General features: G+C 41.9%; 1 protein-coding gene across 2 annotated transcripts in view; it reads left to right on the top strand.

The window, feature by feature from the left end:
- Window positions 1–10,251: 10,251 nt before the first annotated feature.
- The window catches only part of LARS2 (leucyl-tRNA synthetase 2, mitochondrial), a 132,485-nt gene continuing 120,209 nt past the window's right edge, over window positions 10,252–22,527 (top strand). Inside the window, exons 1-3 of one of the 2 annotated variants that reach the window (XM_010945946.3) lie at window positions 10,252–10,407; window positions 12,099–12,353; window positions 17,290–17,418. In XM_010945946.3, the coding sequence (XP_010944248.1) occupies window positions 12,120–12,353; window positions 17,290–17,418 (363 nt within the window). In that variant the 5' untranslated portion in view covers window positions 10,252–10,407; window positions 12,099–12,119. Of the gene's footprint in view, window positions 10,408–11,158; window positions 11,354–12,098; window positions 12,354–17,289; window positions 17,419–22,527 lie in introns of those variants that run through there. The other variant, XM_045509851.2, reaches the window with a different exon arrangement.

The following is a 22,527-nucleotide window of genomic DNA, read 5'->3' as shown; positions in this document are numbered from 1 at the left end:
TTCCCCTTTCTGCAAGGGAGTTTGGACCACTCTATCAGACATTCTAGAGCAGAACCAATGAATTATTTATGTGCTTTCTGCTGGCAAAGGATGCTAATTAGATGCTACTGCATACATTAGTGTAATTCCTGGAGACTTCTTTTTGCTCAGGACCACTGCCTCTTCTCCCTATTGGCCATGAGGTAGAGGGATGGGAGGAAGGGGGGAGAGTAATGGGTTAGCAAAGAAGCCAAGGAACCGAAGACTTCCCAGCCAGAAGTTCATTACTAGGGAGGCCAGAGGACTCCGGAGATTGCTTTTCTGGCAGTAGACCACCCATCTCCCAAGATCCAGTTTTGGGAACTTGAAGAATGAACATCCAGAAGCTGTTTTCCAATCACACAAACAAGGAACTGCTCAAATTGCCCCCTCTAGGATGCTTTTCCTGATTTATACCCACTGCGCCGTCTCCTTTCTCTCCAGGCTGAGATGTGTCCCTCCTCTGTGCCCTGCCGTCCCTGTGCTGACCACTGTCATAGATGCGGGAAAGTTCCGTGTCTGTCTCCACCGTTAGACCCTGAGCTCTGAGAACTCACATTCAGTGTCTTCTCTTCATTTCCAGAGTGGAAGACGCTGCTCAGCACGTACAGGATGTCCAGATGTTATTTGATGGGTTGAATTGAATTGTTCGTATGTGATTAGTTCGATTCAAAAAGAAACATGGTTATTTTGATAGGGATTAGTCTTTGCTTTTGGATCTGCTGTGCAAATTTAATATGTAAACAGGACTCGGGTGGAGAGATGTTAAGCACTCTTAAAAAAAGAAAATCTTTTCCAAGCACTCTGGAAGCCCCATTTGGTGAACAGTTGGCTAATTTCAAATGATTTAAATGTGTTTATTCAAGTAGGTTCGATAGGACCAATCTCTGTTTGGCAAAATTCGCTCAACTCTCATCGCCTTTTACTGTATGGCCTTAGTAGTAATTCACTTTCATTTAGTTTCATCTTCCTTCCTTCCTTTCTTCCTTCCTTTTTTCTTTTTTATTAGAGGTTTCATTATTCAAGCTTCCCATTCATTCAGATGGGACTTTGTTCCCCAAATTAAGAGAATGAATATTAGGAAGTAAATCGGTACTCATGCATCTTGCCTTACTTCTGCATTGCTTTCATGTTATAAGTTGACTCTGTCCCACCAAAGCTATCAGTTAGCCCTCGCTGTGTTCAGTGCAGTCTGTGGTCTGGCAGTATTGCTGTCTCCTGGGAGCCTGTTAGAAATGTGGAATCTCAGGCTCACCCCAGACTATCTGACCCCTGGGTGATTATATGCATGTACATGTTTGAGGACAGAGGTTTAAGTAACCTGGACCACGTCCCTGTCCCGTACCTTGGAAACAATGTGGAGATGGAACCTGAAGAAGAGTATTGAACCTCTTTGCGATTTATCAGCACCAAGTGGGCTACACTTTCACGGGATCTACACGCTGGAAAGGTTTCCATGCCTGCCCCACCCACACCTTCTAGAAGGGGCAGCCCCACTGCCCCTAAAAGACTGCCTTTAACCACTTGATATGCATTCTCTCACTGAGTTCTTACAATAAATCTATGAAGTAGATACCACTTCTAGCTCTTTACAGGTGAAGAGCCTGAAGATTAGAGAGGTGAGATAGCCAGCTTGCTGCCACCCGGCTTGGCACAGTACCTGGCCTGCAACAAGGGTTCTGTAGTTGAAGGCTGTTAGCATCCTCCTCCTTTTTCTGGGGACAGGACGGTCCAGGTTTAAATGGTTGCAAAGTAGTGCAATTGACTTGTTAACTGCACTGTAGTGTCATCTTCTGTTTTCAACCCTTTGCAGACTCTGGAATGGCATTTCCCCACCCTGAGCTGAGAGCCAGGGACAATATCTCATTGTGTGCCCTGTCCCAAGGCGCCTTCTCCCTCTTCCACGTACTTCTCTTCCTCCTCAGTCTCCTCCTCCTGCCCAGCCTCCTCCTCCTCCTCCTCTTCCCTCTCTTCCGTCTCCTCCTGTGGTCAATCAAGCTTTTGAACTCAGCTCAACTCCTCTTTCTTCCCTCCCTCTCCCATCCTACTTTCACCCTGGGCTCCAGGCCAAGAGTTCAGACAACGGTGATGGTGCTGGAGATGCTGATGATTTTATCCTTGTTATTATTCAGCCATCAGGATTTTCAGTCCCTTTTCCGCTTTTATTCTTTTCATCTTCTATCCCCTCCTGGTGGGTAGGAGATCATTCAGCATAAGAACGTGAAATTCTGTTATGAAAGACAACCAGTATTAGGAAGAGAAAGGCTTATTTGTCTTAAGGATTTAGAAACTCTGTGGGAGAGAGGGAGGGATCCACAGGGAATGAAGAGGGAGTGGAAAGAGAAGAGGCTAGAAAGAAGGAACTCTGAGGTGCTCCTCAGACACATAGTCTGGTTGTTCTGAAAGGGGATGAGTAGGAAAAGCAGAGACTCTTTGGTGCATCCTCTCTACTCTGGGTGTGTTTGTCACCAGCCACTGGGAAGCCACTGTCAGGTGAAGGACGTACTGGCAAGTCCCTCCAGCCACGGCAGGGCACTGAGGGGCTATTACATCATCATTCCCACTAAAAGCAGCCCACCACCTCCTACGCTCCCTCCACGTGCCTAGTACTTGTGAAATTCTTTCCATACATGACTCCTACACCTCACAAATTGGGCAGAGTTGGAAGCTGAAGCTTATGCTTTGTCTATTCGTCTGCTGTAACGCGCTAAACTAGATCTCGGGGAATGACACACAACTTGCCATCCTCTGTGTACAAAACTACACTGCTGATCAAGGATCAGAGGAATGTGATCATTGATTTAATTAATTTATTGTCTACTTGGGAAGAGAAGAGATATATATATATACAAATTCAAGGACTAATTAACTCTGCAAGAATACAAGAGATGTCAAAAGGTGGTGTGACCCAAATTAATGGCAGAGGTGTAGGACCTATAAGATCTTATTCACATTTATTTATTAAAATGTCAGATATCACCAAAAGATGGGCAAGATATATTTCATACATTTGCAGATAAACATATGGAACTGATAGCCCACTCTTAGACTGAAAAGAGTAAATTCTGAATATCTCAGGTCAAATGTAACTCAATACTGTTTTATACATTCAGTATTTCTTCAAATAGGATTATTTTTTTCTAGAAGCAATCACAGGGCCTAAGGAGATTTGCAGCAATGGGAAGGATTTTTTTCCTCCCCTGTAATGAACAGATTAAAAGCTTAAATCCCAAGGTTTGTCTCTGCATCCAAGGATAATTGTGGTGTGAGTCACTGCAAGTGGGTTTTTTTCATATACTCAAAATTGTAAGGCATCTCAGGGGGAGAAAAGCCTAAAATTTTAAAAGTCAACAAAAGAGGTCTCTTTTAGCAAACTGTACCCTGGATGGGATGCCAAAATGGGTACTTTTTAATATCAGGCACCTAAAATACGTACTGATTTTGCTCTAGGCCACTCAAGGCCAAGACTGCTCTTCAGAAAGGTATCTACTCACATTTTCTTGGTTACTGACCTCTTGGACGCTGGGTTTGCAGAGGTCATCATGAGTCTTTTGACCTATCAGTGCTAGGCTTAACTTTCAGATCAGCAAGAATTGTTAAAGAAAAAATTATCCACGTGTTAAAATAGTGAGGCAGACTTTATTCAGGGGGACTTTTGCTAAAGGTATAGGGACTACTGCAGTGAGATTTTGCAGAAGGGGAGAAAGATTAGGCTTAACTCTGAATATAACAAGGAAAAGTGAGAATTTATAGCCAAGGAGCAGAGTGAGGGTCAGTGGATGGAAAATTACCAATAAGAGACATGAAGGGTGAGGGAAGAGTCTGGCTAAGCCAACCTAACAGGATTCTTGCTGAAGGCAGGCCAGCGTGATCAGACATCACCTAGGGGATAGTGGGGGATGAGGAACAAACATAGGGCAAAGGGACTCTGGCTTAACTGACTTAGCAGGATTCTTGCTACAATTGGGCCATGCAAAGATAGACACAGAAGTCCAGAGGTTGAGGTCCAGTCGGGAAAAGGATTAAGAGGCAGCTGGCTTCAGGTTGGGCTTGATCTGGCAGACCCTTCTGTAGCACCAGGACCCAACTCCTCTCTTGGCTTCCTGCCTTCAGTTTTAGAAGACTTGTCCATCTGGTTCTGGGATGGCTGCTACAATTCCTAAGATATTTATTTCCACATAGCAGGAAAGATAATCTGGGTTCTTGGTTCCCAGCGGAAGTCCTATGCTTCCCTCTGGTTAGTCTGGCTTAGATAATGTGCCTGCCTCAACTGTTTCTGTGGTCAGGGGATGGAAGGAGTGGATTAGGTTAAGCCAGACATCAGAGCTGGGGCACTGGCGGCAGGGGTGATGGTGGGGTGGGGGTGAGGAGGTGTCAAGTTCACAAGACTAAACGGCTCAGAGTTGGGGTGAGGGATGGTTTTTTAAAGGGAAGTCCAGGAGCAGTGATCAGAAAAGAGGGAGGAATAGGTGAGGGGGAAAAAAATCTAAGATGACAAGCCTATCTGTACCTTAAGTGATTTATCACAGCTGGGGCATTTTTATCCAGATAGTTACAAGAATCTTGGGGTTTGCCTTCCTCTCCGTAATGGAAGACAAAGTTGTTCCCAGAGGATCTGAATCAGTGTCTGAAACGTGACAGCTCAGATAAGAATGTACATGGCTGCCCAGGATTTCGTTTTTGAAAGGTCACAAAAGCATGGAAATAAATGCCAGGTTGGAATTATTTATAACTCTTGCACTTCAAGGTCATTTCTAGTGAGTTTGCTTTACCTAGTGAGGTAAGCAGGGGAAAACGGTCTTGTTTTTACACTAAGGAAAGAAGCAGTCAAAGAAATGGAGACTCCTATTCCTGGAAATCCTGACATGCAGGCTTTTGTAAATATATATTTTTAAAATTGAAGTAAAGTCAGTTACAATGTGTCAGCATAATGTTTCCGTCGTACGTACATATATTTGTTTTCCTATTTCAGGCTTTTGTATTAATCAAAGAGAGTGCAGAGCAAAATGCAAGAGGTAAGGAAAATGAACAAAGAGTAGAGAAGTAAAGCTGCAGTGGTTCAAATAAAACTCAAAGATGTTAAAGGAATCAGCAAAGATTGGTCATTACATTTAAAAAAATTGGTCATTACATTAAAAAAATTGGTCATTACAGGTTTTAAAATAGTGCTCAAATTAATCCAGAGTGTCTGAAGCTCAGTAGGTTCCAACAGAGTAGGTGGGGCAAGATGAGGTGGGAAGAGGGTGAGGAGGTGACGTGGGAGGGACCAGAAAGAGACAGTCCAAAAGGATTGAGAGGGATGGGGGAGGAGGAGGAGGATGAGGAGAAGGAGGAGAAGGGGGAAGAGGAGAAACTTGGAAGATCAAACCCCATAATATGAAAGGCACACAGATGGAGGAAAGGCAGGGGCACCGGGCAGAGAGAACTAGAGAAACAATTTGAACATGAGGATCTCCTGATGTCGAGGAGCCTGTTTGCTTCCTCCTTGTCTACCCATTTCCTGACGCAGAGCCTGGCTCTTACAGTGTTTGCAGCTCTGGCTGAATGAAAACGAAGACAGGAGGGACCCAGAGAAGGAAATGCCGGGAAGCTGGAAGGGGAGACCGGGGGATGGGAGGTACAGCCATTCAGGCTGAAGATCGAACACTGGCCGGTAGAGGACACGGAGTGACTACTTGGAGGGAAAGTAAAATTCACAAGTGTCTGTGCTGTAGAAGCCTCTCATGATATGGAAAGAAATGGTAGTGTCATTTCTGAAACAAGATTGAGCCTGGAGCAAAAAGAAAAAAGTATTTTTCATTTCTTAATCCCAAAAGTAACATGTCTGTTGTTTAAAATTTCAGTGTTTTAACACAGAGTAAAATGTGAAGGTCCACCCCCGGGAGCTCGGCGTCCTGCCCCCCTCTCACCGTTCCAGGCTTCTCTCCTTTGGTTATTCCTTCCATTTGCTGCCTGATTCCTCCTCTGACTTTACAGTCTTCACTCCCTTACAGACATGTTCATGCATTTCCTATTCCTTTAAAAAAAAATGCACCAAGAAGGGCTCAAGCTTCACTTCTGAGGCATGTCTGCCCCCAATACAAATCCTGAATTAAATCAGGAGGACCTTGTACAAAATACCTGACCGGTACTCTTCAAAAATATCAAGATCATGCAAAGCTGACAAAGATGGAGGGGCTGTCCCCGACTGGAGGAAACCAAGAATTGTATCTTAATGGACGGGGTACCCTAGACTGGATCCTAGACTGGAGAGTAGGAGGAAACTCTTCTGACGTGATAGAGTGCATGATTTATCTGTTGCAGAGTAAAAATGATCCCCAAACATAGCAGCTTAAAACTACAGACATGTTCTATCTCACACTGTGTCTGAGAGTGGCTTCCTAGGGTCTCCCTTGAGGTTTCAATTAAGCTGTTTGCATGGGCTGCAATCTTAGAAGACTTGACCAGACTGAAGGAACTGTTTCCAAGCCCACTGAGCTGGCTGCTGGCAGGTGGCCACAGTTCCTTACCATGTAGCTCTTTCCACAGGCTTGTTCATGATGTACCCCCTCACCCCACCATCTGAGTGAGTGATGCTACGCACACACACACTTACTGTAGAAAGTCACATACACCTACTTCTGCTGTATTCTATTGGTCATGCTAATCCAGCCCAGCATAGTGTGGGAGGAGATACGCAAGGGTGTGAAGACCAGGATGGGGGTTATTGCTAGTATTGGTGGTACCTTAGAGGTGAGATACTACAAAGAGTGTTTATTTACCAAAAACTTAAAAGTAAGTGTTATACTTTACAGTAAAACCTTAGAAGCAACTCCATTCAAGGGAGGGACCAATGGAATAGGACGAGGCTGGCCACTATCATGGCTACTAGCAGCGCTTACTCAAGTATGAGAGTTTTTCCTTCTCTTTAACGACTCTCTGGTCTCTAGCGTGTTTGACCTTGACCTGCCCTTCAGGTTGAGTCCTGTTCAAAGGGGACAACTAATGTTTGGGTCTGACTCTGGAGAGTTAGGCTCCTTTGACAAGAGGGTGCCATGGAAAGAATCTTCTGAAGACCCCCAAATTGGAATGTTAATAACATACAACACCCAATCAAGCATGAAATCAAACAAATGTTGATGGGCATCAGTCTCTTTATTTAACAAAATGTCTTCTTAATATTTTCCTGTATACAAAGGCATAGAAGCTGAATAGCATAACCAATTACCACACACTTGGTACCTTAAACAATGCACATTTATTTTCTTATCGTTCTGGACGTCAGAAATCCAAAATTAGTTTCCCTAGGACTAAATCTAAGTGTCAACAGAAATGTACTCCCTCTGGAGGCTCTAGGAGAGGATCTGTTTTCCTTTCTTTCCCTTCTTTTTTTAAATTGTGGTAAAATAATCATAAAATTTACCATCTTAACCATTTTTAAGTGTCCAGCTCAGTGGCATTACATACATCCACATTGTTGTGCATTCATCACCATCATTCATCTCTGGAACTTTTCATCTTCCCAAATTGAAATGTTGTACCCGTTAAATAGTAACTCCCCATTCTCCCTCCTCCCTGCCCCTGGCAACCACCATTCTACTTTCTGACTCTATGAATTAAACTAGGTACCTCATACAAGAGGAATCCTATAATACTTGTCCTTTGTGACTGTTTATTTCACTTAGCATAATGTCTTCAAGGTTCATCTATGTTGTAGCCTGTGTCAAATTTTCCTTCTTTTTTAAAGGCTGAATGATATTCCATTGTATCTATGTACCATATTTTGTTTATGCATTCATCCCTTGATGGACATGTGGGTTGCTTCCACCTTTTGGTTATTGTGAATAATGCCTCTATGACATAGGTGTGCAAGTATCTCTTTAAGATCCTGCTTTCAATTCCTTTGGGTATCTACCTAGAAATGGAGTTGCTGAATCATATGGGAGAATGTATACTGTTGTCTTCTTCACCTTCTAGAGCTTCATTCCTTGCTTTCCTTTGCTCATGGTCCTTCTTTCATCTTCTAAACCAGCCAGGAAGTGTCTTGCTTAGTGTCATATTGCCTCTTGTTTGGTCTCAAATTTCCCTCTGCCTCTCTCTGTGACTGCATTTAGGACCCACCAGGATAGTCCAGGATAATCTTCTCATCTCAAGATCCTTAATTTAAATCACATTGCAAAGTTTCCTTTGCCATTTAAACTGACACTCACAGGTTCCAGGGATTAGGATGTGGATATCTTTAAGGACCATTATTCAGCCTACCACACAGGCTAATAGAAAAAGCAAGAGTAACACAGGAAACTATCATGAAGAAAGAGGCCCATAGAACCCCCCCCACCCCATCCCTAGAGATCATCACAGGAAATAGTTTGAGTTGTATTTTTTTAGATTTCTTTCCATGTATATACTAATGCATGTATTTCATTTATTTCCTTTCCTTTTTAAAAAATCAAAAATGGGATAACTTTGTACACAGCCCAGCAACTTGTCTCTTTCATTTAATAATGTATCTTTGTAGCAAGCTCTTTAAGAGTGAAAGATATTTACTTTCATGCTACTGTCTTCTTTGATGTAAAAATAGCAACTTTCAGTAAAGCAAGTGAACTTTTAGAAAAATTCTATTTGAACAATCTCCTAAAAATGTCAATGTTAATTTTAATTCATAAAAGGAAAGGGATATTCTGAACCAAAATAAGGGCAGAGGCTACTTAGAATTTAGTGTTGGTGGTAAATTAGAGAAAAGGCACTCTTGTTATATATGGATACAATATGACATACCTGAAGGTTAAATCGCTTTGTGTGGTATGTTAATGTGAGAGTCACTGCTTCCATGATATCAATTTAAACTAAGCATCCCATAGCATTTACATCGTATCATGTATTATAGGTAATCTAGAGATGATTTAAGGTATATAGGAGGATGTGCATAGGTTATATGCAAATATTACATCATTTTAATAAAGGATTTGAACATCCTCAGATCTTGATATCCTTGCGGGGTCCTGGACCCAATCTCCCTGGGATACCCTGAGATGACTGTACTAACTGGCTATGACCTTGAGCTAGACAGCTCTGATGGGCCTCAGTTTATTTATCTGGAAAATGAGCAGGCTGGACTAGAATGTTCTCAAGATCTTTTCTAACTCTCACATGCTAAGACAGTGAGTTTGAACCTTCAATGCACCTAACAATCCCCTATAGATTTGTTAAAATGCAGAGTCTAATTCAGCAGGTCTGGAGTGGAGCCTGAGATTCTACATTTCTAGCAAGTTCTCAAGTGAGGCTGATGCTGGTCTGAAGACCACACTGAATAACAAAGTATTTGGATTTTGAACTATCAGGAAACTGTTAAAGACTTGGAAATGGGCAAGAGATACAGTGTGTGGGTGGAGTGCTGGTCTGGGGATTATCTGGTGCTATGGGGTGTGTACACTTGCTTGTCTTCTATTGTTCAGCTCTGTAAAAGTTAAGATTTAGAATACAGGTGTAGCATAGAAGTAATGGGATTAATTTTGTTTGCTACAGGTACAATTGATTTCAGCGCTGTAGAAAAAGATAGCTCCCAAACATTACTTTTTCTTATCCTATAGGATATCAACCAGTTTTGCACAATTAGCAAATCTGGGATTCCTGATTGCTCACATATGTGTGTTCTTCAAAATCTCCTTTAAACAAGTTTTACAGTTTTGAAAAGTATACCTTAACACTACAGGTCCTTTGCAGTTCATTCACTGATTCATTTATATATTTGTAGCAAGGAAATAGGAAAGTGGGTGGTCTGGCATCTTGCTTTCCTGACTCCCAGCCCATGTAGCAGGTGAGAAAAGTACACTTTACCTCCAGTCTTGGCCTGGTAATACCCCTCCCAGAGCTACAAGATACAGGGGAAGATGCTTTAACCATCATGTGGTGCATTAAGGATCAAGAGGTTGAGAGACCTGCCCAAGCCCCACAGGAGGCTGTAGCTACGATGGGCTTCGAACTTTGGCCTCAGGACTCCTCCAGCGGTCTTTACACTACGTGCCGCCTACGTTATTCTGGGGGCACCGAACTGATGGCTTCCACAAGCTTGCTACATCTGTAAGAATCTGACCCCTAGTTTTGCTGACGCCAGATGCAGAGCAGAGGACTGTGCCCAAGGGCGGGGCTTGGCGACCGGGGACGGTGCCTGTGACAGGACAGCGGAACCGGGACTGCCATGCAGCTGTCCCCGACCCAAGGAATGCCGGGAGTGGGGACAAGGCAGTGCTCCACCTCCTTCGACTCCGCCCCCGCCTGTCTGTGTCTGCGGCGGCCACCATCAATAAAGTTGTTGTTTTGCCAGCATGGCGGCGCCCATGGTGACAGACTGGTGTTCGCCTAAGGTGGGAATCGAGGCGTAAGGATCCGCAGGCTAGAGCCTGTGAGCAGGTAAACCCCTGACCGTGGCTCAGCGGGACAAGAGACAAGGCTTTATCTCCTCTATTCCTGGATCAGTAGATTTCTAATTGCTGGGAGCCGGAAGGGAAGGTGCGGGCTGGATTTGGTGGTCTCGGAGCCCTGCAGTTTCCAAACTGGAAGTCTCCGAGATTCAGATCTTCAGACTATTTGAGCCAGCGACCCCGTTGATAGCTTTGGACTCTCTCCCAGAAAAACACACATGTACATACAGTCTTGCGCTAAAGTTCCTCTCACCGCCGCTCCCCTACCCCAGTTCATCCCTGGATCTTTACTCCCTGGGCGGGGGGGTTGGTCTTGTTAAAAGTCATCCATTGACTCTAATCGTCTCTGTGAGCCACAGGTCATTGACACAGCATGTTAGAGCCCGAAGATCCTCAGAGATCGTCTGGGTTTCATCTTTCATTTTAAGGAGACTCTGATTTTCTAGACAGGAAATAATTTGCCCGAGGTCACATAGGGAGTTAGGGGCTTTGGGGGGGGGGGGGACGGACAAAACTTGATTCCTTTAAGAATACTTTCCCAGCACACTTTCTTAGGGCGCGCACAAATGCCCTCATATGCTTCTCCAATGTGTTCTTTTTCTTTGCCTGTCTTTTTCTACTCATTTCCTCAGTTTCTCTGTCCATGTATGATTGTCATTTTGGGTCCAGTTCTCAGCCCCCTCCTCCCACCTCCTGCTTATGTCACGTTACCCCCACTATTCTCAAAAAAACTTAACCTTAAGCCCTAAGTGAGGCTGAGGTCTGGGCTGACTCTAAAGAGAATTGGGGTAGTGGGGATTGATGCTTTGGAAGGATGTGGAAGAAGAGACAAGATTCTTAACATCTAGACAAGAAACTGGATGTGACAGAGCTAAGGAAGAAAAGGACCAAGTTGACCCTAACACAAGACATGGATCACACCTTTCACATTCATGGTATGGCCTGGTCCTCCAATAAAATGGCTACTCCCCCTCAGAAAGTGGCAGTGCCCATCAGGGGTTAGTGGTGGAGTGGCTCAGAGCAGAGTCTGGGAAGTAAAAGAAGGGAACTGAGCAGAGCTCCAAGACTGTAATAAAGCATAGCCCTGAATGTGCTATATGCTGAGCCCCACTGAGTCTTGGGGTGCCCCTAACACAAAGCGTGTGGAGTTTTCTTAAAAGGTCTGGACAGATGTTACCAGATTGCTCCTCAGGGAGGTGGAATCATTTTACATTTCTACCAGCAGTGCATAAAAATACACATTTTTAAAATAACAGGTTTTGCCAATCCAATAAGCAAAATATTTCCATGTTTTAATTTGCATTCCTTTGATTAGTTGTGAAGTTGCTCTTTTTCATATATTTATTAGTCATTTGTATTTCCTCTTTCCTTTTCTCCTTTGCCAGTTTTTAAAATTAGGTTTTTAATGTTTCATTTCTCATATGTGAGCTCTTTATAGAGAAGGATAATCTTTTGTTGCAGTTTTGGCAATTTCCTCTTAGCTTATTGTTTGCTTTCTAATTTTGTTCATGGTGTTTTTGATATGCAGGTATTTTACACTTTTTAGAGAGATTTATTAATATTTTCTTTTATGAATTCTTCCATTGCTTTTATGCTCAGGATGGGCTGTCCTGAATGGAAGGCCAAGCTCAGGGAGGGTTCCAGGCAGCTCACACTTGTGCTCTCCACCCTTTCTTTCAGGGCCTTCCTGCCTTCTGAAGAATGGCTCCTGCTTGGCAGAGACTGGGTTTATATGCCTCTTTTCTGAAAAGACAGCCAAATAGTGGGCCAGATGTCATCAAGTTGGGAAGGAGAGTGATTCCGGGCTGTTTCAGAGATATTTACAGCGCCACAGGAAAGTGGACCAAGGAGTACACATTGCAGACGAGAAAGGATGTTGAGAAATGGTGGCATCAACGAATAAAAGAACAGGCTTTCAAAATTTCAGAAGCTGATGTGAGTATTCTAAGAGCTTCTAAAAGGGTCAAGAAGAGGGACTGAGGGCTTGGACTGGGGTCAGACTGCTTGGGTAAGTTATTAAGTATGTAACCTTGAACCAAATGACCAAATCTCATTGGGCTTCAGTTTTCATATTGAAAATGGGCGGTGATAATAGTAGTGCCCACCTGCTTCCTAGGATGCTTGTGAGGGGTAACCGGAATGAGACAAGGATTGTGCTTGGACGAGTTTCAGTGTGGTGCATGTACCCGCAAGGTGTGTGCAGATGGCGCCATGCTGGGCATTCTGGAGCAGCATTTACTGGGGAAACACATCAAGACAGGAGCCATAGCAGGTGTCAGGTCCTTCCTGGTCCATTCCAGGGTGGGGCAGCACACAGCGATCTGGCAGGATCAGATGGGAGACTCTAGGAGAGGCACCTGGGGTCCTCAACTGTGGAACTTTTCAGCAGCATATTCTGAGAAGTGCCTGCCCCTCCCCTGGCATGACATTGGCCTCCAACTCTGTTCTGCCATCATGGTTTGGGAAGTACCAGCCCTTCCCTGGTGTGATCTGGGGCCAGAGTCCAACCTTGCTGCGTAAGTTAGTAGATCCCTGGCTTCTGGTCTGTATGCACCAGCTCAGCGCTCTACCTGAATTAAATATCTTAAGTACTTGGCTGTACCAGTTTCCATGGAGTGCTCTGCTGGAGGGCAGCTCTTTCTCTGAGAAGCCAGCCTGCTGGGGATCAGTCTTGGATGCATTAAATCCTTATCTCTCGATATTGGTCAAAATGACAAATGGAAGATGTGATTTGTTACATAAAAAGTTGAATCTGATCAGAGCACAGCACTATAAAATAGAGTTTTACTCTTAAATTCTGACCTAATAGTTACCAGTCAAATAATACAGACCCTCTATGTTTAATTACAGAGGTTAGGCCGAAGGCAAGCTGTTGAGTAAATATGGATCCGCACAGGACCACACTGTGCTGCAACCGCCTTTTCATGATTCCTATTCTTATCAGACTCATTCTTTCTGTGAAAAATGGGGGTGGGGAGCTATTTGTGTTAAACTGAAGGATAGTTTTTGGCATCGGTTACAAAGAAAATCTGGTATCGAAAGAGATGTACCATATAACACGTGAAATGATAAAAAGGAAAGTTTGAATGTAATGCATCATTATACAATAAATGCTTGGCTTTTACCTCATTAAGAAGTGAAAATTCTTCGTGGCAACATGACTGGACTAATGTAATGAAGTGTATTTTGGAAGCAGACCTTAGGGAGCAGTGTAATTCTGAATGAGGAGCCTAAAATTAGCTTTTTTCTTTTTTCTATTGGTTTAGGTTATAATTTAGTGACTTCCAAACATTTTGAAGTTGTAGTTTATTGATCTTGTGATGTTGCATTCTTAAGTGAGTAGTTTTCTACAAAATTAAAGGGATCAAAATAAATGATGTGTCACTAATCAGGTAAATAGTATTAGGGATATTTTGGGTGATCCCCTGGTGGCGCTCTCTGGGTTTGAATCCAGGAATGATTAAGTGGAGAGAGTGCTTGGTGGAGCCTGGGCAGTAATACTGGCTCTGCCCCCAAGTCAGTATGATCTCAGTGGCATCATTTAACCTCTTTAAGCCTCCGATTCCTTGCATTGTTTATCTCACGGAATTGTTTGGAAAATCAAATGACAAAATGTGTAACTGAACACATTTTACAAACTGAAGTGTTACATACATGAAAGATACAAGAGGAATAAAAATATGTTACCTTTGTCAGGAACTGAAAATATGACTAGATGCTGGTGGATTTGGAAGCATTCCGAATCGACCTCACTCTGGTATTAGCAACATTTGAAATCCACATGAATGAGTTTCTTGAAATTGAATATCTTGCCATCATCATCATAAATGGAAGTTCTTTTTACAACGATGATTAATGATCACTTTACTGTGTGTCAGCCACCATCTTTGCATTTATTATCTCATTTAATCCTGAAACAACCCTAAGGGTTGACATTATCATATTCATTTGGTGGAGGGGTAAGAAAACTGAGGCTCAGAAGAAGGTTGGGTAATTTGCTGAGATGCACAACTAACCAGTGACAGAGCCCAGGATTCAAACCCAGACACGTTTGATTCTGAAGCTTGAGCTTTCACACGGAACCTTCTTTTGCCTCATCTTTGATTTACAGATTGTAAGCTGAGCCCACAAAGGCAAAGGATTTTGCCTAAGGTCTCAGGATTCCCCCTCCATCCTTTAAATTCATCTATAAAAGAGACAGAAGTTACCTTTCTCCTGACATCAGAAGTTGACAAAAATAATAGGACCCACTTATAAAAACCAGCCTTTTCCCATCGCTTCCAATCTTAATTTCTTTTAGAGGCTTAAATTCTTACACTTTTATATGATCATGAGAATTTCCTTTTCCACCAGATTCCTGCTCAATTATAATATAAACTCCCATAATTCCTACCCTCCTTTCCACCCCCAGAGGATAGAAGTCATTTCATTGTCACAGAGGAAAATGAGTTAATTCACACAGAAAAGCAGAAGGCAGGGACAAGTAGTAAGCCTAATACATTTTCTGCAATAAACAAAAATATCTGTGAAGAGCAAAGACTTGCTAGCAGTACTTTTCTATATATCTTCTGTAAACTCAGTTTTGTAGTTTGGCTTAGCTAGTATATAACAAATCCCTCTGTTTTGCCCTAAATTTAATCTTTGTTGGACAGACTACAGAAAGGAAATGTTAATGAAGAAGCTACATGTGGGAAATGTTTGGGGCAAGACTGTTAAATAAACATAATATGAAAAATATATGTCACTATAATAAAAACAAGGTGATTATAATAAAAAATAGGTTTAATGTTAGAACTTTAAAATGAAAGACTAGAAATAGTTTATATCAAGGATTTTATTGTTTTTTCAGATCCCAAAGAACTCTGTAATAGCTGTTTTCCCATGTCCCTAAAAATTCTCAAGGGAAAGGCAGTGGGCCTAACCCATGGCAATGAGTAAGGTTTGAATCAAGTGGATGGTCAGTTTATTTCCAATTCTGCACCAAGTAACAGAATGAGGTCTTGCCCCTCATTTGAGGGACCTGTTTGCAAGCTGAGAGGATTATCTGTCTCTTAACCTTCTTAAAGAAGGGAAGTCTTGAGTCCCCACTGACTCCTGAATCTCAGATCCTCTCAAGCTCCTGAGGTTTTCTGAAGAGTTATGGATCTGCATTTCCAATGACAGTGTGTGATCAGTGTGGGACTTTCCATTCATTTCTAGAAAATTGACAACAGCTAGCACGTCAGTATTTCATCTTTCCTAGTTTATATATTTATCCAGACTCCTTATTTATTCACTTTTCTCTTCCTTCAAGCAGCTTTACTTACCACTCAGTTGCTAGTTTCTAGAGGGTGGGCAGTACAGAGGAAGGTACCACTCTGGCCTGTTTTGCTACATGTTAGTGCTCCTGCTAGAGATATGTTTAACCTCTTTGCTGAAGGAAGTTTAAAGCAAGGGGTCAAATGCAATTTGGCAAGAATCTGATTTCTGTTTTCTTCTGCTCGCCTGATTCCAGTTGTCTGTGTCAATGATCAGTCATGCAAATACTTAGCAAAAAAATATAGCCCCCCTAACATACACAAAAGAATGGTTATGAATATTCTCTTTTGCATTCGTTTTCATTAATTTTGGAGAAGCAAAGCCTAAAGAACTCTAGTAGAGCTCTAGGAAGGGAGTAAAGACAGAAGGAGAAAAACAAAATGCGAAATAAATAAAATACTGATAATATCAGACAGCCCAGACCCTTAGTGACTACACAGAAGCAGACACCTGTTCTCTTCCTTTCTTCAGAGGCACCCCCTTTTCCCCCAAAGGAAGATTTAAGGCTGGGTAGTGGGGACGCTTCTGTCACCTGGACAGGATTGGTGAAGTGTGCTGGGAAAAATGCCCTTCGGTAATAAGTGCTCTACAGAGACTCGTAATCGGGCTGTCAGAGCACAAAGGCCAACAAACATTTATCCAAGAGTTATTAAATTCCTGCTGGGGCAGCCAGGGAGGGGGAGGTGGGGAGATGATTAAAGCACCATCCCTGCCCTAGAACAACAGGCCCCCAATAAGAAGTCAATTAAATGACTACCACCTTTCCTTTGGAGCCTTATCCTCTCGTGTGCACAAACTTGTGTCAATATTCAGCATTTTACAGTGGAAGAATTAAGGCACCAAAAGTCAGTGTTCCAATAAGGACCGCCTGCCCTGTGTTAAACCTGTTCTGATGCAAGTATCTTTTTTTTTTTTTTTTTTTTTTTTGCTTCTCATGATGAAGCTGTGGCTTTGGAAGCTGGAGAGTTATATAACCCTGGCCTGAGGCTTCCTGTAGATCGCCCCCTGGGAAAGGGCAACCTGGCTATGATTTTCTCATTACCTTCCCATTTCAACTTTTTCTGTTGAGAGATAAGCTCACAATACAGCGAAGAAACCCGGGACCTGAACCGGTGCCTTAGGACCCTTTTCCATCCAAGTCTACACAGCTGCAGGGAATTTTGGGAGGGGCTCCATTTCTAGAGTTGTCACTTCTCTGTGATTCACTATTGTTTCCTTGAAGTACATGGACATATGTGTCAGAGCTTCATTTGGAAAAACACATAGTTCTTTAAGACCTTGATAGCTATTCTGAAAGAGAAGCTTTTAAAAGAGAAAAAGACGGATTTAAAAATACATATGGGTAATTAGCACTTTGCAGTTGTTCAGCATTGTTTTGGACATTCTTTAGGTGAAGCCAGGGCTTTGAATTCGGCATTTGATATTTTTGTCAATTTACCTTGTGGGAACGAATTTTTTTAAAAAGAAAACTTTCTAAAATGTTAAAGTATTATCTTGGGTAAAATGCCAAAATAGTATTCCCTGGGAATGCTTGATGAATACTGATTGTCATTTTTTGGTCATTCTTTCCTAGAAATCAAAGCCTAAGTTTTACGTGCTTTCCATGTTCCCCTATCCTTCCGGCAAGCTGCACATGGGCCACGTACGTGTGTACACCATCAGTGACACCATTGCCCGCTTCCAGAAGATGAGAGGGATGCAGGTAAGGAAAGATGCATGATGGGGCAGTGCCTACTCAGGACAACAAGAATGTGGTAATATGTGTTCAGGACACATGAAGAAAACCAATCTTAGTTAAGATTAGGAGAGCTGTGAGGATACACAGGAAAAGCTCAGGGTTCATTTAATGAATTGGAGGACATAATAAAGCGTCTGGATTCATTTGGGGGCAGCTGTGTGTTGAGTGTTGTGCTGAGGATGGAGGTGGGCCGTGGGTGCAGTGGAAGGAGGTTACACATGATATCTCCCTAGAAGGAGTTCATGGTCCCATGGGGATGAGGCCCATAAACCCATAAATAAATAGACTAACACCATACAGGGGAATGAATCAACAGTAGGAATGTGAAACAAATGTTATGAGTAGGAGGTGGGGCCACAAGAGATTTTTCTCCTTGTATTTGATATTTTCTATATTCCCTAATGAGCATGTATTTATTTTATAATGGAAACAGTCAAATTTTTGTAAGAAAAAAATATGTGGGGAGTAACAACTCTGGGGCAGTTGGGAAAGGCTCCACTGAAGAGGGAACATCTGCCTAGGTTCCTGAAGGACAAGGTGAAATTTACCAGGAAAGGAAGAGAAAGACCCTTCCATGGCTGGTGTGGGTCAGACCCCCTCACCCCACTGCCAGTTAGCCCAGAGCCTGCGCTTTACTCTTTAGCAACATGTCATCTGTAAGATGAAGCAGGAATGATCACCACAAAGGGAGGCAGGATCAAAGTGGGGCTGAGCACTTGGACCGCTGAACCAGACGGCCAGCATTCGAATGCCAGCTCTTAGTACTTAGTAGCTGTGTGACCTTCGACTAATTACTGAATTAACCTAAGACCGAGTTTTCTCTCATCTGTAAAATGGGGATAAAATAGTACTGCCCATTAGCCTGTTACAGGGATTCAAGGAAAATGATTATGAAGCACTTAGCACACATCTAGCACATAAGAGTTTAAAAAATACTAGCATCGCCAGCGGGGGCCTGGAGCCTGCTGGCACCAGCTCCTGAGAGCCACTGTGCCCAACCTCATGTTAATTATTAGTCACCTTAGGAGCTTGAAATTCGCCATGGTGGGAGTATTTACATCATGGAAATCAGCAAACCCGACAAATCAGGGCTTTTTCTGCCAGAGAGTCCATTGTTAAACATTTCCTGGCACTCCCACTGGTTGTTGCTATTATTAACCTCCCAGGGCCTGTGTAAAGGGTATCTGTCACTTCCCAGTTCTTTGTGAAGATTTTCTTTTAGAAAGGTAAGTGCATCCATTGTCATAATTGGTTTGAAAATTTATGCTGAACTGACACTGGCAGCAGGAAGTGTTCCTAAAAAGGAAGGCAAGTTATAACGTCTCTTTGTCATTTGAAGAGTTAACGACTTTTACTGTCAGATTCAGAGATCTGCCTTCTACAGGGGACGTCTCCCTGGGCTATGCCAGGTGTTATTTTTCCCAGACATTGCTTTCCATCACTCCCGCTATGTTTATTAGAAAGAGGTGGTGCAGAATGAATTGGCTCTTGGCATGAAGTATAATTCTTTACGTAACTGTGGTTCTTCAACTAGATTTAACTTTTTTTTTTAATTTAAGCCAACTTATTTTGGACAATTAGTGAGTGCAGGCCAGTTGCTGAAGATTAAGCTTTTAGAGCAAAACTGAACATTCATGATACATTAGCAGATGGGTGGTTGAAGGGGTGTAGGTGGGATTCTAATTCCCTTGAATGGATGAGATGTTACAGAGAAAGTTAAAGGTAAATCCCCAGGCCCATAGGTGCTCGGACCCTTGGAGGCAGCTCGGGCCCAAAAGACAAAATGGAGTTCCTTACAATAACTGAAGCCCAAGGTCAGGCTGGATGGACCCAGGGATTGGGCAATCTAGCTTTGAACACCATTGTACCACTTTCTTGCTGAGTGATGCAGCACAAGTCATTTAATATCCCTGAAAATCACTCTCCTCGTCTTTAAAGTAGGGATAATAATTATCCTTCCCTCCTGAGTTGTTGTAGGGGTTAAATGAAGTCGTACATGTGTCCGGCACATAATAATCCCTTAGTAAGTGGTAGCCATGATTATTATTTATTCTGATCTGGGAAGTCATTCACTGCCATTTAATAAACCAATCCATGCTCTCTTCTGCCTGGAACCTGCATGGAGTTGCCTTCTGAGAAACAGCTTGACTGTAGATCGTTGCCTGCAACTTGTATTACTATACTGTGACTTCTGACTTGGTTGAGGCCTGAAACCACTCTTTCTTATTTGGTTTACAGTGTCTTAGTTGGTGTGACCAGCAGGCACCTCGGGTTCCTTCTGTTCCTCAATTTCAGTTGCTCTCGTTCTCTTTTCTTTTTTTTTTTCAAGTATACTTGGTTTACAATGTGTTAATTTTTGGTGCACAGCATAGTGATTCAGCTATATATATATTTCTTTCCATATTCTTATTATAGTTTATTATAAGATATTGAATCTAGTTCCCTGTGCTATACAGTAGGACCTTGTTGTTTATCTATTTATATATATAGTAGTTAGTATGAGCAAATCCTGAATTCCCAATTTACACCCCTTCCCCCGCTTTCCCCCCTGCTAACCAGAAGTCATTTGCTCTCTTTAAGATGATAAGCTGTCTTTGGGAGGATATCCTCCAGGTTCTCCTGAAGTTAATTTATTATTAATTTTCATAGCCCATATTTAAATCAGATCATCCATAAAATACCTGCCAAGTTTGGTGAAAACTTGTCCTGCTATTTCTAAGTGATAATGACAAAACCAGAAATCTCTATAACGGTCAACAGTGGGAAAGCCTGTTGAGCTTCCTGTTATTTTAAATCCTTCTTTCCTGATGTCAGGACTAGTCCCTGGGATAGAAAGGGGTTGGATTCAGGTCAGGTTCAATGATCCTCACTCTAAGGAGGGAAGGAATGTCTGATCTGGAAAAGCAAGGTCTAACATGTGTGTTGATTGACTCATTCAATAAATAGTCCTCGAGCACCAGCTTTAATCCATACACTGAGCTTTCTATTATGTTATATAGCTAATACTAGAGTCTTAGGTTTAAAATCAGTCAGTAGGCCTAAGAAAAATTCAGTAAGCTCTGCCTTTTTCTGTAAGTTATTTTTTGGTTGGTTTGCTTGATTCTTGAATGAAGTCATTCTAAGGCACCCTAAGAACAGCAGATGGGAAGTAAAAAGTGGAGTGACCTACGCACCAGGTCTGCTCTCTTCGGGGCCACCAGTGACCTCCCTGGTTGTGTCTCTGTCATTGTCTTTCTCACCGCAGTAGCACGTAATACAGTAGACCGCCTCCCCTTCCTTGAAAGACTCTGTGCTCTTAGCATGAGACCCCACTCTCTAGGTTTTTCTCCTGCATCTTCGTTTCTTCCTCCCAGTTTCCTTCACAAGGTTTTCCTGCTCTACTCCATCTTGCATACTCTTAGCAGGTTGGAAAGTTCCCCTTTACCGGCAGACCTCGGAGATAGTGTGGGTTCAGTTCCAGACCATTGCAATAAAGCAGATATTGCAATTAAGTGAGTCACACGAAGTTTTTGTTTTTCCTGTGCATATAAAAGTTATGTTTACATTATACTGTAGTCTATTATGTGCAATAGTATTATCTCTAAAAAATGTACATACCTTACTTAAAAAACGATGCTATTGGAAAAATGGTGCTGATAGACTTGCTCAGTGGCAGGGTTGCCACACACCTTCAGTTTGTGAAAAAACCCGCAGTATCTGTGAAATGCAATAAAGCAAAGTGCAGTGAAATGAGATTATGCCTGTATTCTTAGTTTGCTGAGAATGTTTATTGTGAATGGGTATTGATTTCTGTGAAATGCCTTTTCTGCATCTTTTGAGATGATATATGGCTTTTCTCCTTTAATCTGTTAATGTGATGTTTTTATATTGATAGATTTTAAAAAAAATATTAAACCAACTTTGTGTTCCTAGCACAAATTTTATTTGGTCATGATGTTAGTTTTTTGAACATATATATTGCTGTATTCATTTGTTAATATCACTATGTGCCTGAGAGATACTGATCTGTAATTTTCTTCTCTTATAATGTCTTTGTCTGTATTTAACATTAGGATTTTGCTGGCCTCATAAAACAAGCTAGGAAATGTTCCCTTCTTCCTATTTTCTGAAAGCATTGTGTATTATTGGTGTTATTTCTTCCTTTGTTGTTCAATAGCATTCACCAGTGATGGTATATGGACCTAGAGTTTTCTTTGTGGGAAGTTTTAAAATGACAGTTCTATTTCTTTAATGGATATAGGGCTATTCAGATCTTGTTTTACTCTGTGTCAGTTTTAAGATGTGTTTTTCAAGGGCTTTGTCTGCCCTCCTCAGATTCTGGTCTACACTGCCTTCTCTTTTTTTCTCTGTCTAGTCTCCCTAGGTAGTCTCTCTCCCCTGTAGTTTATTTTTATTTATTTTATTGAAGTATAGTCATTTACAATGTGTCAGTTTCTGGTGTACAGCACAATGTCCCAGTCATACATATACATACATATATTCATTTTCATATTCTTTTTCATTAAAGGTTGTTACAAGAGATTGAATATAGTTCCCTGTGCTATACAGAAGAAATTTGGTTTTTATCTGTTTTTATATATAATGGCTAACATTTGTAAATCTCAAACTCCCAAATTTATCCCTCCCCACCCTTTTCCCCTTCCCCTTCAGTTTAAATATGATACTTAAAAAAAATTATAAACAGTTCCAACACAGAAGTACAGAGATCATTATCACAAATACTCAGACCTGCCATCCTGATGTAATAGATCTTATCATTTAATCTTATTAGCCTCAACTCTTTTTTTTTAATGTTACAGATACAGTTGTGTCTTTCCACAATCAGATTCCAATCCTTCAGTTAAAACAACAAAAAAAGCTAGTGTATCTCCTTTGCCTTCACGTTTTCAGGGTTTTACTTTATAGATTGTTTAAGGATACATACGCAGTTACGTGAAGTATTGTGTGTTTTTACTTTTATACAAAAGCCATCTTACTTAATATCTTGCCTGTTTTTTCAGGCAATATTTTGTTTCAAGATTTATTCTGACTGTGTCTCTAGAGTTAGTCCATCCATTTTAAGTGCTGTATAAT

Source organism: Camelus bactrianus, chromosome 17 (genome assembly GCF_048773025.1).
Source record: "Camelus bactrianus isolate YW-2024 breed Bactrian camel chromosome 17, ASM4877302v1, whole genome shotgun sequence".
Taxonomy (NCBI): domain Eukaryota; kingdom Metazoa; phylum Chordata; class Mammalia; order Artiodactyla; family Camelidae; genus Camelus; species Camelus bactrianus.
The sequence above is the reverse complement of the archived record's forward strand: the minus strand, read 5'-3'. Positions and strand labels throughout refer to the sequence as shown.